The sequence below is a fragment of the Clytia hemisphaerica genome, unplaced genomic scaffold, assembly GCF_902728285.1.
Source record: "Clytia hemisphaerica strain Z4C2 unplaced genomic scaffold, Clytia hemisphaerica genome assembly, whole genome shotgun sequence".
Classification (NCBI taxonomy): domain Eukaryota; kingdom Metazoa; phylum Cnidaria; class Hydrozoa; order Leptothecata; family Clytiidae; genus Clytia; species Clytia hemisphaerica.
In genome coordinates this window covers 980,625-996,066 of record NW_027103528.1, presented here as the reverse complement: position 1 = coordinate 996,066, position 15,442 = coordinate 980,625, and the positions used below count along the sequence as shown (strand labels likewise).

The 15,442-nt window shown below is 34.5% G+C and overlaps 2 protein-coding genes across 2 annotated transcripts; both read right to left on the bottom strand.

Annotated features, from left to right (window-relative positions):
- Positions 1-89: 89 nt before the first annotated feature.
- On the bottom strand, positions 90-1,491 carry LOC136799453 (carnosine N-methyltransferase-like). Its single transcript, XM_067056162.1, has one exon. The coding sequence runs from the start codon at positions 1,434-1,436 to the stop codon at positions 330-332; it is 1,107 nt and encodes a 368-aa protein (XP_066912263.1). The 5' UTR covers positions 1,437-1,491; the 3' UTR covers positions 90-329.
- Positions 1,492-1,803: 312 nt separating this feature from the next.
- On the bottom strand, positions 1,804-14,442 carry LOC136799460 (myb-like protein AA). Its single transcript, XM_067056171.1, has 15 exons — positions 13,902-14,442; positions 13,602-13,647; positions 13,055-13,089; positions 12,857-12,915; positions 12,587-12,623; positions 11,392-11,629; positions 10,862-11,009; positions 10,492-10,571; positions 9,050-9,451; positions 8,470-8,756; positions 7,678-8,155; positions 7,160-7,381; positions 6,830-6,918; positions 6,547-6,627; positions 1,804-2,255 (listed from the first exon to the last, which is right to left on the bottom strand). Exons 1-14 carry the CDS (start codon positions 14,408-14,410, stop codon positions 6,585-6,587), a joined length of 2,673 nt encoding a protein of 890 aa, XP_066912272.1. The 5' UTR covers positions 14,411-14,442; the 3' UTR covers positions 1,804-2,255; positions 6,547-6,584.
- Positions 14,443-15,442: the final 1,000 nt, after the last annotated feature.

Below are 15,442 nucleotides of genomic sequence, written 5' to 3'. Positions count from 1 at the left end.
TCTAGATGATAACAAATAAAACAGGGGGCAGGAAAATCTTTGGCGAAATAAGGTTGAGCATGTCCCAACTTGGTTTCACAATATTCAAGTTTTTTCAAAAGTTTTGCATCTAAAAAAAAAGTAAGAAAACATTGAAATAAAAAGGTATTATGATGTACGTTAGCCCCCTAGGAAAATAAAAATTTATTTAAAAATAAATATATGATACTTTAAGAACGTAAGACTTATTATGACGACAACAAGTAGAAAAAAAGAATCACCCAAATCTGAGGTAGTTTGTAAGACATAAAAATGCCGTCAATTAATATGATCAGTGTCTGATGGCATTACTACATTGGTTCTGCAGGCTTTTGAAGAACCAAGAAGGCACAATTATAAACAACAGTGAACATGGAACGCACATTACGAATATAAGATGATTTGACACCCAATTCTTCTTTAATCAACTTGAAGTTGAAATGATTGATCATGACGTGTTTGACTTCATCATAGGTGAGTTCAATTGATTGTTCTTTCTCCATACCAGCGAAATGATACAACAAAGGTCCTAAGTGTATGAGGTAGCCACCTGGTTTCAAAATATAATGAGCTCTTTCGATGTACTCAATCACATTGTGTGCAGTGTCCAAGAAAAAAGACATGGCCACAACATTCCAACAACTTGGCTCTCTGTAAACCTCTAAGAAATCACCAGCCGCCATCGAGAAATTACAATTACCGTCCAAATCTTGTGGGTTAATGTCAGGTATGCTTACACCACGTGTTTGGTCATCGTTTGAAACCACGTTCACTGTTTGGTGTAACCAGGGAAGAATGGTATCCATGGACTGACTGCCACACGTGTTCAAAATATAATTAGAAGCAAACAACATGTACAAGCTAAATTCGTTGCCTTGACAACAGAAACCAAGGCGTGCAATATCATGCATAAGGCGGCCAAGACCTGCACCAGGGACTAAAATATCAATATGTTTACGATTTGCCACAACCGGAAACAACCTAATCAATTCATCAGTTATAAGTTTATAAGTGTTGTTACGCTCTTCAGCCCCTTCGATTGACCAATCACGAACACACTGCTTAATAGTGGTTCGCACTCGATCAATATCATCCGAAGTTATAGGACTTGAATCATCACTACCTTCAAGATTAGAATTGACAAACATACCCTTAGTATATTCCACGATTTTGGATAAAAAGGATTGATTCGTGTCTAAAGCTTCTTGCCAATCTTTTATCCTTTCAAATTGTGTTGGAATCATGGCTTGATGGTGTTTGGGGAGATTCAATAAACACTTTCGTTTACGTTCAATTTGCACCACACTGAATTTCTTGTACGCCATAAAGACGTTGATGACATGTTGAAAGTGTTTACGCTCAAGTTCTTCTGCACTGACTTCTTCTTCTTGTGATTTCCCATTAGTTGATGGCATCATTTGTAAACTTTTAGTTGTATTTTTTTTAATAGTATTGTTTTTTTGTTTTTTTTTCTTAACTAGAAGAAACAAAAAGATAAGTTTAGTAGAATATAAAAATACTCTTCGTATATTGACGATCCAAACTGTTGAGCGTTGAGTTCTTGGTCATTTTCGGACTCAACATTGATAGTGGGGTCCTAAGGGTGGATTTCTGTCTTACAAAAATGTTCTTCTTTCTCGAGATATCTGTTGGAGGATTCATTGTAGTGAGAAGAAGAGGGAGAAAAGCTTCCCAGTCTAGAAATAAATTTCAATCGTAAGCACCTGTTGATGTGAAGTCAAAAATATAGCCAGAGTGTAAAGATTTTCAAACGTTTAGAAAATGTTCAGTATTGAATCATTTCTTTTTCTTTCAATCCAAACTTTCTCTTTAAAATAATAGTACAAAATAAAAAATAATGAAACGAAAAATAGTAAAAGTTACTAAAGTAAACTAAAAAATTCATCGTTGTATCTTCATCATTAAAATAATCAACTTTTTGGTAATCGCAGCTCCGGTTCTACATCTTCCAAGGGCATCGAACCAATCAAATATCAATCGGTTAAAATCAGTAAATCTCCATAGCAAAATAAAACACTGGTTGCGTCATAGACAATCAAGAAGGCTGGGCTCCAACCAACGTGGGACTGGACGCTATCCTTATGCATAATTATTCGGTCAATCTGACAATATCGGCTCATCATAATTTCATAAAATCCAATAAAATTGATCGATCATATCGAAATGTTAAAAGTTTCTGGATAAGCATTAGATACGCGTCCAAACAATTGTTTTACCTGAAGAAAATGGAGAAAAAAAAGAAAAGAATTAACTTGAAATCCGTGTTTACAAAGATACACTCAGATACACAAAGATTTCACTTATTTTTTGGCTCTATTCCCATCAATCTCGAAAAAATTTTGCAAAATAAGCATGAAACCTTGAAAAATGACTGAATAAACCAATTTTCAATTAAAACTTTAACAGTAAGAGAATAATGGGAAGACTCTTAAGTTTTCTTCCATTGAAAATCATTCAAAAATTTGCCTTCAGTACCAAAATATTAAACGCGGAAAGCTTGACAAACCCGAATAATTCATGATATTTGAAAACTCGAGTAATAGATTGAACTAATTCTAGAACCTACAGCATGATAGAAATTCAACACAAAATAACACTAACGTTAGATTATATAATATAAAAATCTTATCTAATAATCGTCAATGATTTTCTGATTAAGAGTTTAACATTATTTAAATATGAAAATAAATTTTGAAAAATAAAAACGCTTGAAATGTAACTTTTGAAATCATTAATCCAGAATGATATGTCGATAAAAAAGTACCAAAACAGTCTAACTAAAAATCAACTAAAAAGTAAAAAAAGGAACTAAAAGTAAAAGAAACATGGAAAAATGCACTCCATTGAGTCCTAAATAAAATTGTTAGTGATACGTATGATATGCACCCATAAAAAAATCAACTAATAATGTAAAAGGATATTACCCCAAATTATTAATGAATGTGTTTCTAAAATAATATGAAATCTTAACATAATAATCTCTCCTCTAATTTCTGGACTTTGAGAAAATAAAATTTTCCATCTAAAGTAGAAAAACATTCTAAAAAAACATTCACTCGCATTCAATCTCAAACTGAAAATTTAAAAATACCTAAAAAAGAAAAAAACGATTACACGCATTTTTTAATAAGAATGTCCATGATGGAAATAGCCAAAAAATTAAGAATATGCTAAGAATATCACCATCATGGAATTTTGCTACTCAAGCTAAGAATGCCATTTTGAGAGCATTTTCAATTACTAATTGTCAATTACCCCCAAGTAAGGCTCACTCCTTTCACAAAAATACCATTTTATGCTTGAGACGTGTGTACTAAATGTTAAATCTAGTCTAAATTAGGACCCTAACCTAAGAATTTGCTGTAAGTATATTTTAGGGTGATTTTCCCCAAAAAAAGTTAAGAATATCCATGATGAAATGGATTTACACCATTCTTATAAAAAAAGAACATGGTAGTCATCGTAAATAGCTAGAAGAAAAATTTATGATACCAAAAAATAGCTATTATAAAATATCAAAACGGTATAAAACCTTTGTCTAATCAGACCCGGCGCTAAGGAATCGAAACATTTATACTTCCAAAGTCTGACGATCTGAGTGTTTCTCATTGCCAAAAAATTTAAATTGTTAAAATAAATAAGTTCGACATGAAAATTAAATTATGAAAATATTTAATATCTTAGATGAGAAGTTTAAGATATAGCAAGGAAAATTTTGAAAGAGCCAAATTATATTTTTGAAAAAAAACAAACTGGAAAGCTCGTAAACTTTCATATCCAAACCGATGAATTTTTATTATTGTTAACAACTTGAAAAGAACCGCGTTACTTTTTACAAAACACCGACACTATTCTTGGCAAAATGCTTCCTCGTATATTCACACGATTCACGCTTCAATTTTTATAAAAAATAATTTTCCTAATCTAATCACAGCATACGTGTAGAGTAACCTTAAAATAGCCCGTAAAAATAATATTTCTATGATACGTTTTTCAACAATGAAAATATTGTAGATCTTAAAAATACAACTGCGAAGTCTGAGGCAAATTTTGGTAGCAGAATTGATGCAAGCATAAAAGAATATATCTAGTTCATTTTCAATGTGTAATAAATTTTGAAGAAATAATACACATTTTTTTATAAGAGCATCAAAAACTTTTGAAGACTATTCTTAAGTTTTTAAGTTTTAAGCCTCAAAATATTAAATAAAATGACCTCATTTCCACCATATTGCGAGTATTTTTGAGTTATTTCCTGGGGAATTTGGTGTTTTAGAAGCCTTAAAATATTCTTAACTTGATTGAAATTTTAGAAATCCAAACCTTTTCTTCTTATTATTTGTTTTTAAAAAAAAAACGTGTAACAATGGTACTAAAGTTTTGAATATTGCAACTCAAGTTCATAAAAATGATAATGATTAATGTTACTTTAGACACTTTTTAACAAATCTCCTTCGATTGAACCTAAATCTAATATCACCCTCTTAGTAATTATTTACAAGAAATTTCTACCATCTTAAACAAAATAATAATCCTAAGTCCTATGCAGGTTTCAAAAATAAACAAAAAACAACAACAACACAGACACCGTTAGATTCAATCGTCATAAAAGACTCGCCTTGAAACTTAATACATAGAAATTAAAGAAAAGTTTTGACATGACAATAAATTATCATAATTACTAAAAATATCTTACGTGAAAAGGTAAAAATACAGCAAAAAAATGTGAAAAAGCCGAATGATATTTCGAAAAAAACAAACTTCAAAGCTGACAAATTATCCTTGCAACGACGAGTTTTGTGTTTATCGTATATTATTATACTACTTAAAAAACATCGCTTTACTTTTTGCGAAACAACGACAATTTTCTTGGCAAATCACTTCCTCGTATATTCAGACATGATTCAGACAATCTCAGTTGAAGGTCCGATGCTTCAATTTTTCGTTTGTTCTAAAATGCTTAGAAATATCAACTATATATTGAGTCAATTATACATGAAAATTCGTAATAGCTTTTTGATAAATTGTAAAAATGACAAAATCATAAAATATCAAGTACGCTTTTTATAGTCTTTTAGAATTTCGATAAAAACTTAAAAATTAACTCAATTGATCTGGATTCGACAATTTGAAAAAAAGCCCACAATTTCAAACAGATAACAGTTTTCATTTTTGTGTGGTATAGAATCTGGATGCAGAGTTTGAAGACACAGTGACAATGGTGCTAAAAACTTTCGAATATGAAAATTTGGAACGTACTAAAATTGTATCGCATAATTTTTAACTGATTTCTGTAATAATATGTATGCAAAATATTATATAGATGTGAATTTTTTAAAAGACGAGGTGGTTCCCAAAAGAAATGCATTGCTCTAATTACAAATATAGAGACCATTACAAAAATTAGGATGATTTTTGTGGGTTTTTGTATTTTTGTTTTGTTTAGATTTTTCAAAGAGAAAAGAGACAACACCAGTGTCATAAGTAAAATTTCGTAAGTGCTCCCAATTAACATTACTTTGGAGCTTACAAATGTTTTTCGATTAACCTAAATTACATGTCCCCTAGTTAATTATTTACAGGGAATTTCTACTATTTCATACAAAATAAAATAACCAGCTTAGGACTTGAGCATATTATGAATAGATTTGTTGAATGATAATGAAATTTATATTCCTAGTAATTGAAATTTCTAGTGAAGATACGAGAGATATTACGTGTAACTTTTCTAAGTTTGATAACTTAAAAATGATTTGGCAAAAATGTCATTACCAAAATTTTAAAAACTAATTGGGACATATAAAAATAAGCTAAAAATAACTTAATAATAGTTTTAAAAAAAGGGTTAAAAATATTTATCAAGTAATAAAACTTTGTTCATCTATAAAGTATAGTATGTACAATTTACTATAAATCCACATGTATAAATCCTATGAATTTGTCATCTTTATCTACAAGTAAAATACAACCATACAAGATACGTGACAGTTATTAGCAATAAGGGAAGGAGTCAAAAGAACAAAGGGAGAATCAACCGTATTTTAGACTTGGGATGAGACTATGTGGGTTTATGTTTTTTATTCTTATTCATCATAATAGCAAATGGGCGAAGCCTGGACCTGATCTTGGCCTTGATCGTCAAGTAAGTCATTCTTCTTGATTATTTTGGGAGCTATGTCTTTATACTTCAATCAATAATTTTGGATTCACTTAGAGGTTGAAAGATGAAAAAAAATTTGACTTACTCTATGGATCTTCGCATTGAAACTCCCTTCAAACATCTTCTTCTTTCTTCTTTTACTTTATGATGGTTTTAAAAACTAATTTCAATAAACTACAGCGTAACTAGGTTAAAAAATATTGAAAGGAAAGTCGACTTACCTCTCAGCCAAAACTTACCTGCAAGTTCCTGGCCATTCCCAAACATGAATATCTCTCACCAATCTAGAAAACACACTACCCAAAAGACAGAGGGTTTGGGAGACCATGACATTTTTATCGACTTACCAGCTTACAGATTTACATTTTCAACCATCAAATATATCTCAAGCAAATTCGACCAACAGTTTACAATCATCTACGGTAGCTCTGTTAAAGAAAAAGTAAATTAAACAATTATACTCATATCAGTAACCTTGTTTAGAGGATAAAAAATAAAATGAAATAGAGGCAGATTCGGTTGCTAAGTTACCCATGAATGATTGGTTCACATTTGAAAAGAAAGGAATGATATACGAGAAAGTATTAAATTAAAGCATACACATAATATATTTTTAGTATTAGGACTTACTTGTGGAACTTCTTACGACAGGAAACAGCAAAAGAGCGCTTGGTGAAAGCGACAAGTGCTTTGTGTCTTGTTGTGGACAGTTTCAAGTTCTGAAAAGTAAACAAAAAACGCGTTAAGAAGAGACTCAAAACAGGTGCGTGCATATGTTACCAAAACTAGGGTGCACGATATACAAAGAGCAAGACAGTAATACGTCAGTCACAATTCTGGACGTTTTTATAAAAACGTGTATCCACAAGTAGAATCTCAATTTCTCAGAGAGAATCAAACCGTTATTAATAGTTGAACGTAAGAAGTCATCAAAGAAGAAAATAGGAGAAAATGACAGACCTCGACATCACCGACAGATTGCATCATTTGTTTCAATTTGCGTTCCGACATATTTGGTGGTAGTTGGCTGATCAATACACGATTGCCGACGTCGACAGATGTTGAAGTGGACGCACGACTACTACTGTTTTGTTGATCTTTCGATGATGAATGTTCACCCCGATCGCCACGGTCGGTTTTACCACCTCGTTTGGAGGAGGATGATTCTTTACGATCGTCTCTCTGCAAGAAAACATAATAAGATAATTCCGGCTCTTGTTTAAAATATTGAAATTTCTTAGTTTAAACGCGCACTAGGATCCGGATGGAATAATAGTTTCGAGTTTAATCTTGTTCATACACAAACCACTAATGTGTGAGATGACAGCTCACTGGGAAGCCCGGTAAACTTTAGAACTAGAAAATTGTCTACATTAAGCCTTATAATACTTTTTTATCAGGTACTTTTTGTGGTCGAGGTGGATTACGGTGGACCCAACCTAAACAATGGTAGAATTTTAGTTGATCAAAAAGCATACCCTGTGTCTGTTATCGTGACTTTGGTGATCTCTCATCTCTTGATCACGATGATGATCGTCGCCACGTCTCCTTCTTCCGTAATCGCGTTCGTTACGTTGTTCACGTTGCTCACTACGTTGTTGTTCACGTTGCTCACGCTGCTCATTACGTTGTTGTTCACGTTGTTGGCGCTCTTCACGTTCACGATCTCTACGTTCCCGCTCTTTGAGACGTTGACGTTCGAGCTCCTCGAAGCGTGCTTCTTGCTCGGTGGTGAAAGTGCTCGGTGGTGGCTGTGGCGGTTGTGGTGGCTGTGGGGGCGGCTGTGGAGGCTGACCACGATGTTGTTTGTTGTTGTGGTGGTGTGGGTTAAATTGATTGTTGTGATGGAAGTTCTTACGTTGATTATTATTGTGGAGGTGGGGCGGTTGATGGTGCTGCTGAGGGTGGTTTTGAGAATTCTGGCGACCGAATCCACCTCCCCTGTTATCGTTGTTCCTATGTAGAGAATTGGAATTTTTAAATTATTGTTGACGGTCTGGTGTCCTAAAAGTCTGATATTAATGAATGATGAACAACAAAATCAAATCAAAGAATGGAAAAAAAGAGCAGGCGAGATGAATAAAGCCAAGTCGAATGAAGGTTTCAAATGGAGGTTGCGAGGAAGTCCTCGTGATAATAAACTGTACCTTAAAAATATTTTTTGTACAAGATCCGTTAAGAAGCCCTCGTTTAGAATCCAGGCTGTAATTCTTTATAATAATAATAACAAAAAATTTGCACCTTTAACGAGTGAAAATAAATAGACTTACCTGAATTGATTATCATGTTTATTGTTATGAAAATTATCCCTTCGAGTGTTATTATGATGTTGTCGTTCAGGAGTTGGCGATCTGGAGCCTTCAGAAGACCAGGAACGTGATCTACTCGATCCCGACATCGACCTCGATCTCGAGCGAGAGGACCCCGTTCTTGATCCAGACTCCGAACCAGTCCATGAGCCACTCCTTGAACGTGAGAAGGATCGTGATCGTGATCGGTTGTTGTAGCGTGGACGACCTCGACCATACTCAGACGCCCGCCGTCTGTTGTTCCCTCTCTATGAAGAAAAAATATATACAATATAATAACATGCTTAGTGGTGCAGCTTAGAGTGTATATCCAGTAATACAAAATGTAACTATAGCTAAATTTGATTGTCTAAGGTCATTTTGTGAAAGTTTTCTCAACAATTAACCCGAAGATTTCTCTACAAACTGGTTTAGCGTAAATGTTAACAAAAAAACCTGTGGAATTGCGAAAATGCGGAAATCTTGGACGGCTTTTTAATGTAATGGTTTGAATCTTATAGTTTCGTGATGAAAAATGAAGAAAATTTTGTATTGCTGATACCTCGTTGTTTCTTGAATATTTTTCATTTCCTTGTCGACGATCTACAAATTCAGGAGGATTTGAAGTTGTTTGTTGTTGTTGGATGATTTGCTGCTGTTGCTGTTGCTGTTGTTGAATGGCTAATTGCTGTTGTTGAACAGCCGCTAACTGTTGCTGCTGTTGTAAGATCAATGCTTGACTGGCTTGTAGTGTTGCGTTCAAATTCTGCGGTTGACCAGGTGGCTGTACACCAGGTGGAAGCACTACGGGTGAGGAACCAGGTCTGATTTGAGCGGGTAAACCAGGGTTGACTAGTGATGGGCGTTGGGTTGGGAGACCAGGGGACTGCTGTATGATTTGACCGTTCGGCCCAATTTGTACGACGTTGCTTTTGTTTAGTTGATGCGCACCAACAGGTAAATTCTGAAAAAAGGAAGGAAAAACTTTTCAATTAAAGGCTTTGTTTTTAAATAAAAGTGATAACGTTTGCTTACTCATCAATTTTAATTTAAAAGCTTTTTCGTATTGGATTGACACGGATGTGGAGCAAAATTGGTCAGAACGAAGAAAAGAATGCTTATATCAGCATAACAATTAGGAAGACACTGCCCCGATATGAAATATGTGTCTGATATAAAACGGGAACACTTATGTAATCAAACAAAACCTTTAAAAAAAAAAGTTATAAAATGTTAAAACAATATAACTTTTTAATTTTTTTTTTGCTGAGACTTTGGAAAAAAGTTTACTACAAATATTCTTTTTGAAGTCCTTTATAGACCAGCGTCCGAGATTCAGAAAAGGCCTTAAAACAGGTTTTCGTAGGGCTAGGCACCTCTTAGATCAGGGCAAATTTTTCATATTAAGCTCCTAACGGTGTAGAATGACAAGAAAAATTTCCCTTCGAATCTCCAGCAGTTTTCGAGTGAATCAATTTTTAGCTAACCGATAGAACTTATCAAGGGCCCCCCCTCCCACTAACGATTTTTTGAGGTCTGAAAATCAAATATTGGATGCTACCAACAGATTCAGCGTGAAAAGTAGATAGATAAAGAAAGGGATGTTGACACTGAAACTTAACAAACCATACGATTTTTAGAAACTACAAACCGAGGGCTATTCAGCTGTTGGAAAGATTTTTTCTGAAAATGCTCCTGGGAAAATGCTGACGTCATCAGAAAACGCCCAAAACGTTGATTTTTTGCCTTGAAAATGCCATTTCTCGGCACCAGGTGGTTAAAACTTAACAAACAACCCCATTTTCTTCAGCTACTTTTCACGCTGAATCCGTTGGTAGTATCAGATATTTGATTTTCAGACTTCGAAAAAGCTGTTAGTAAAGGTAAATTTACCCTGATCTAAGGAGTGTCCTACGAAGTGGCACAATTCGCTACCTAGGCTGCTAGTCTACTTACTTTGAATCGTAAATCAGTCAATTTAACTTTTTTAAATGTTCTACTTACAGTAGCAGGCGTGGAATTAAATGGAGGACGTTGAACAACGATGGCACCAGGTGGTAAACTTCCCTGTTGTATGATTTGTCCTGAAAAATAAAGAGTCAAAATGAGATTTTCCTTAATATTATGAATGTATTTTGCATCATAAAATAGAGTGTTACCTTTGAAAAACAAGCATGTACTGTATTGTGAGTTTATTTTTTTGAACTTTTGAGAAAGCAATTTGGAATAACCCGCAAAATTGAGGATGGTAAAAGATCTAAATTCACGTCGTCCTTAGCCAAACATGATCGAGACAAAACAGAAACTTCCAATCCCTGTTGCAGAAAAAACACAGATACTTGCTACGGTGAAAAAAGAATGATAGCAATTGTACCTCCTTGTGGCAATCTCGGCCTTGCAACAATCTGTTGAGCACCAGCTGGTAGGGACATAGCTCGGATAACAGGTTGTGCTTGTCCTGGAACAACTTGACGAACTAGAACTTGTCCTGGTTGAACTAAACGTTGAATTTGTTGTTGCACCTAAAAATACACAGAGACATTAATAAGCAATTTGGATTCATTGATTGTAAAACAATTGTAGGTTAGAAAATATCGTTGAAAACTTTTTAGATGGGCATTGTAGGATTCCAAAAATGAGGCCTACTAGTCTTATTTGTAGAAATACAAGATAAAAGCCTCCAAATTCCTCGTCCCAGTCCTCGATCTGTTTGAATTCAAATTGTAAGTAATTTTGTCTCAACTATCGTCCTTCTTTCTTTCAACCTAGAAATTAGCAATTCTTTTATTGGGTTTCCAATATATGAATTTGCCAAGATTCTATTTTGCCAAGAAATTCATCCAAAGGGTCAGAAAGGGTGGGAAATTTTATGTTGTAAAATAGAAGTAGTGGATTCAATCTTACATTTTGATGAGGGTTGTTAACAACAACTGCACCAGGTGGGAGTGATTGAACGATTTGAGGTCTTTGTTGTTGTTGTATTTGTTGTTGCGGTAGAAGTGGAGGTCGTTGTTGGTGTTGCTGGTTTTGTTGATTCTGTGGAAATCGGTTACCATGGAAAGGTTGTTGGTTGTTATTATTGTGGTGGAATGGTGGTTGAAAGTTTGGATTCATTGGTTGATTGTTGAATGGGCCTGGATGTCTATAAGTCAAAATGAGAAAATTGAATTTCTTTTATTAGCAGTATTTCAAACCACGCAAAATAACTTGTGTTTAGTCCAACCAACACCAGAGGTACTTTAGGTAAATGGAGCGTACCGATTTCTGCCCCCTTAATGGTGCCTTTCTAGACCTTCAAAGCCCCTCTAAGGGTCATAAAAATTACAATGGTTGCATACCTTCTAATGTTCAAAACCAACAAAGTCAAACAGTTTCACTAAACTGCAAATGGTTTGGGTTTGTTTACCTAGACAAAGAAGCTATTGCATTGCTAATTCGATTTCTAGGATCTTACACTTCTCAGCTTACCATTTTGAATATGAATGCCTGAAGTCACAGCAACCAATTTCAAAATGGTAGCCTAGCTGAAGAAAACATTAAAGCTCAGGCCTTATGCATGCGTGCACTTAGTGAACTAGCGTGAACAAGGTGTAGTGCTTGGTTAGAAAAAAAATGGTTTAGCAAAGTACAAAAAATCAAATGGTGCAGTTTGTTGGCTAAACCCTTGGTTTAGCGAACGAAAAAAACACAGAAAAAAGACTGTTGGCTTTGATCGTCTGTTTAGGTAAACTTTTAAATGAATCAATGCGTTCGCTAAACCCTCTGTTCGACTTTTTTGGGGTTTTTGGCTAAATGGTATGCACCCAATATCTAATTTCAGTTCCTCTAGGGAAAGGGTTAGTTTAGGTATAAACTTATTTCTTTTTTTATGATTCGCCAACAAAAATCATAAAAAAAGAAATAAGTTTATACCTAAACTAGGAAAGGGTTATAGTATAGAGGGTTATCCCTAGAAAGGCTAAATTTTAGGGAAAAAGTCCCGCTAAGGGCCCCAAAATTCACAAAATTTCAGTACTTTCTCGGTGCTGCAGCAGCACCCTGTTATTCCCCCCATCAGGAACCCACAGTATTTTCATATAAATAATAAAAATTCACATACCTATGGCCACCTCCTTGCATAGGAAGTTGAGGGATATCTGAAATGAAATCATATTTTATAAAATTCGAAAATTTTCTGATATGAATCTGATATGAGTCTTGGTGAATGATAAATGAAAACGTGTACGGACAATAGCTAACCAGCTTGATCGAGATCAGGGTTTAAAATCCTTTAATTGCTTGAGCAAATGATAACAGAAATATTTACCAGGACGCCTATACTACTACACAGGTGTAAGAGAAGAGATAAAAGTAAGCTATTTTAACATACTTCTGTTTTGGTTTTGATCCTGTTCTTCTTCACTTTCGCTTGACGAGGAAGAAGATGTGCTGAAATACAGAAAATGTCAATTCAAAAATCTTCTTTTGTTTCTGGTCTGCAGGAATTTATTATAGCATAAAAATGTTGAGAAGACCTTCACAGAGAGCTGTGTGTATGGTTAAAAAGATATAGAAGACATCTACATACCTCTCATCATCGTCATCACTTGCAAGAAGTTTGTCCTAAAAGAACAAACAAAAAACAAAACATCAGTGCTGCAAATAGGGAAATTTCAGTTGGCCGGTAATATTTTGAGTGTAACGAGCGGGGGGTCTGGCGGAACCATCTTAGAAAATTTGTAGTCTGTAATGACCTTTAGATTGGCTAGACACCTATTTTGATTTAAAAACTGCTCCTCTTTTAATTAGAAGCGCTATTAAGAAGCCTCTAATCTAAAATTTTAACAGGACAAAATGAAAATCTGAGCTTCAGAATGACCGGTAGAAACTACAAAATGACCGGTATTTACCGGTCACCGGCCGTTATTTGCAGTACTGAACATCATTATGACTTGCAAACAACTTTAGTAAAAATCCCTGATTATTTTAAAACCATCACTCAAGTAACTAGTAAAATAGCTAGCAAGTGATCTAAAAAGGTTAAGGACAGTTTTTAACCACAGAACCGCAGAAAAACTCACTTTTAGTTTGTTAATTAGAAAAACATGTAAAAATTATTGAAAATTGTCAATTACCTCATCAACTTCGCTGTCCTCGTTATCTTCTTTGTCTTCTTTTTTACTAAAAAAAAGAAAGCGGGATTATCATTGTAAAATGATAGTTTGAGCTTTAGAGGGTTGTGCCAGAAGGAACCAATTTGATATCATTGGGGAAGGTTTCTTATAAAATGTGTTTTTAAAGATAAGAAAGTTTTTTATGCTATTGAGGTTGTTATTATTAAAAGTGTATTACATTTCAATTACATTTTACATTTGGGTCCAGGTAATCAACCAGTCTGTAAAGCCTGTACATTTTAAAGAGCAGATAGAACTTACTCAGACTTTTCTTTCTTTTGTGTTGGGAATTTTGCTTCTTCGACTTTAGAAGACTTCTTTTTCTTCTTATGTTTCTTCTTTTTCTTTGGTTTTTGTCCAGGAAGTTGTGGGTTGAAATTTGGGTCCATGTGAGGAAACCCTCCATCACCTGGAGGTCGTACTCCAAAAGGTCTTGGTCCTCCCATCATATCTGGCCTTGGACCACGGAAATCTGGTGGCATTCCTCTTGGACCAAAGTCATCATGTGGTCCAAACTTGTCAAATTCACCAGGTGGACCTCTAGGTCCTAGAAATGGAGGTGGTCCTCTCCAATCTGGAGGAGGAGGACCTCTACCTCTAAAAGGAGGGCGAAACATTCCTGGGGGTGGACCCATAGGTCCCCAGTCTTGAGGTGGCATTCCATGTGGTCCTCTGAAGCCTGGTGGTGGTGGTCCTCTTGGTCTGAATGGACCATTGAATGGTCCTCTTGGTGGTCCTCTCATCAATGGTTTTCGTTTAGGACTGCCCATAAAATTCTTTTAAGACATTTGTTGTATTTTTCCCTGAAGTTTAGATGGATTTTAAAATCAATTAATGACATATCTGAAGTTTTTGTAATAAGAAAGAGTTCCAACACTACGTAAAGTGTAGCATAAGCTGGGCTGAGCTGGGTACTTTCTAAAAATGTCAGTGAGAATAACAACTGACTGACAGAAGTTACCAAGTTTTTAAATTATGTTGGGGGAAAGTGACTAAAATTTTGAGGGGGTGACAAAATTTTCTCCTGACAATTTTTTTCCCCGATATTTTATATTTTTTATCTGACCAAAACTTTTGCCCAATTTTTTTATCCCTGACCAAAACTTTTACCAAATTCTTTTTCCCCCGCCCAAAACTTTTACCCAGTTTTTTAATCACCTACCAAGATTTTCCCCCAATTTTTTTATTTCAACAGAAAAAAAGGATTTCTATCATAGTTTTTCATTGTAAACGTTTCCAGGGATGCTTCTTAACAGAACAAATAAAATGACTTTCTTTTCAAACGAGTTCTTTTGCCTAATAAACACAACAAACTGAGTTAAAACAATGGTTTGATAAAAAATAACAATAGTAACACAATGTCAGTCTTCGGTCAAGTCTTTAAAAAATCAAAATATTAATAAAGTTTTTATGAAGATGTCCCTCATTTCTGGGCATTTTTGTCAGCAAGAAAAGGTAGTAGTTTGTAGCAATACAGTAATTCAATGTTGTAATAAAACTTAAGATCCTTCTTATGCTCTATTCATATGTTATTTTGTCGGGAACATTTATAAAATTTGGTCGGGGAGAAGTGACAAATAAATTTTGGTCGGGGGGAAAGTGACAAAAATGCCTCTAGATGACAAAATTTTTCCCCAACGAAAAAAAAACATAACTAAATAAAACTCTTAAAATGTTTTCCCCGATGAGGTATCAATAAAATACTTTCTTTTTGCATAGGTTTTGCATAATTTTCAATGCAATCTCAAGCAATAATTCCGCCACCATAATTTGTGCATACAATTCAATATGGCGGATGGAAA

Bases quoted from the DNA above. Each gene is read 5' to 3' on its own strand.
- LOC136799453 (XM_067056162.1), bottom strand. From the start codon at position 1,436: ATGATGCCATCAACTAATGGGAAATCACAAGAAGAAGAAGTCAGTGCA.
- LOC136799460 (XM_067056171.1), bottom strand. From the start codon at position 14,410: ATGGGCAGTCCTAAACGAAAACCATTGATGAGAGGACCACCAAGAGGA. The intron at 12,624-12,856 runs GTATGTTAAAAT...ATTTCATTTCAG, and splicing joins GGATCAAAACCAAAACAGAA to ATATCCCTCAACTTCCTATG. The intron at 10,572-10,861 runs GTACAATTGCTA...TTTATTTTTCAG, and splicing joins GCCGAGATTGCCACAAGGAG to GACAAATCATACAACAGGGA.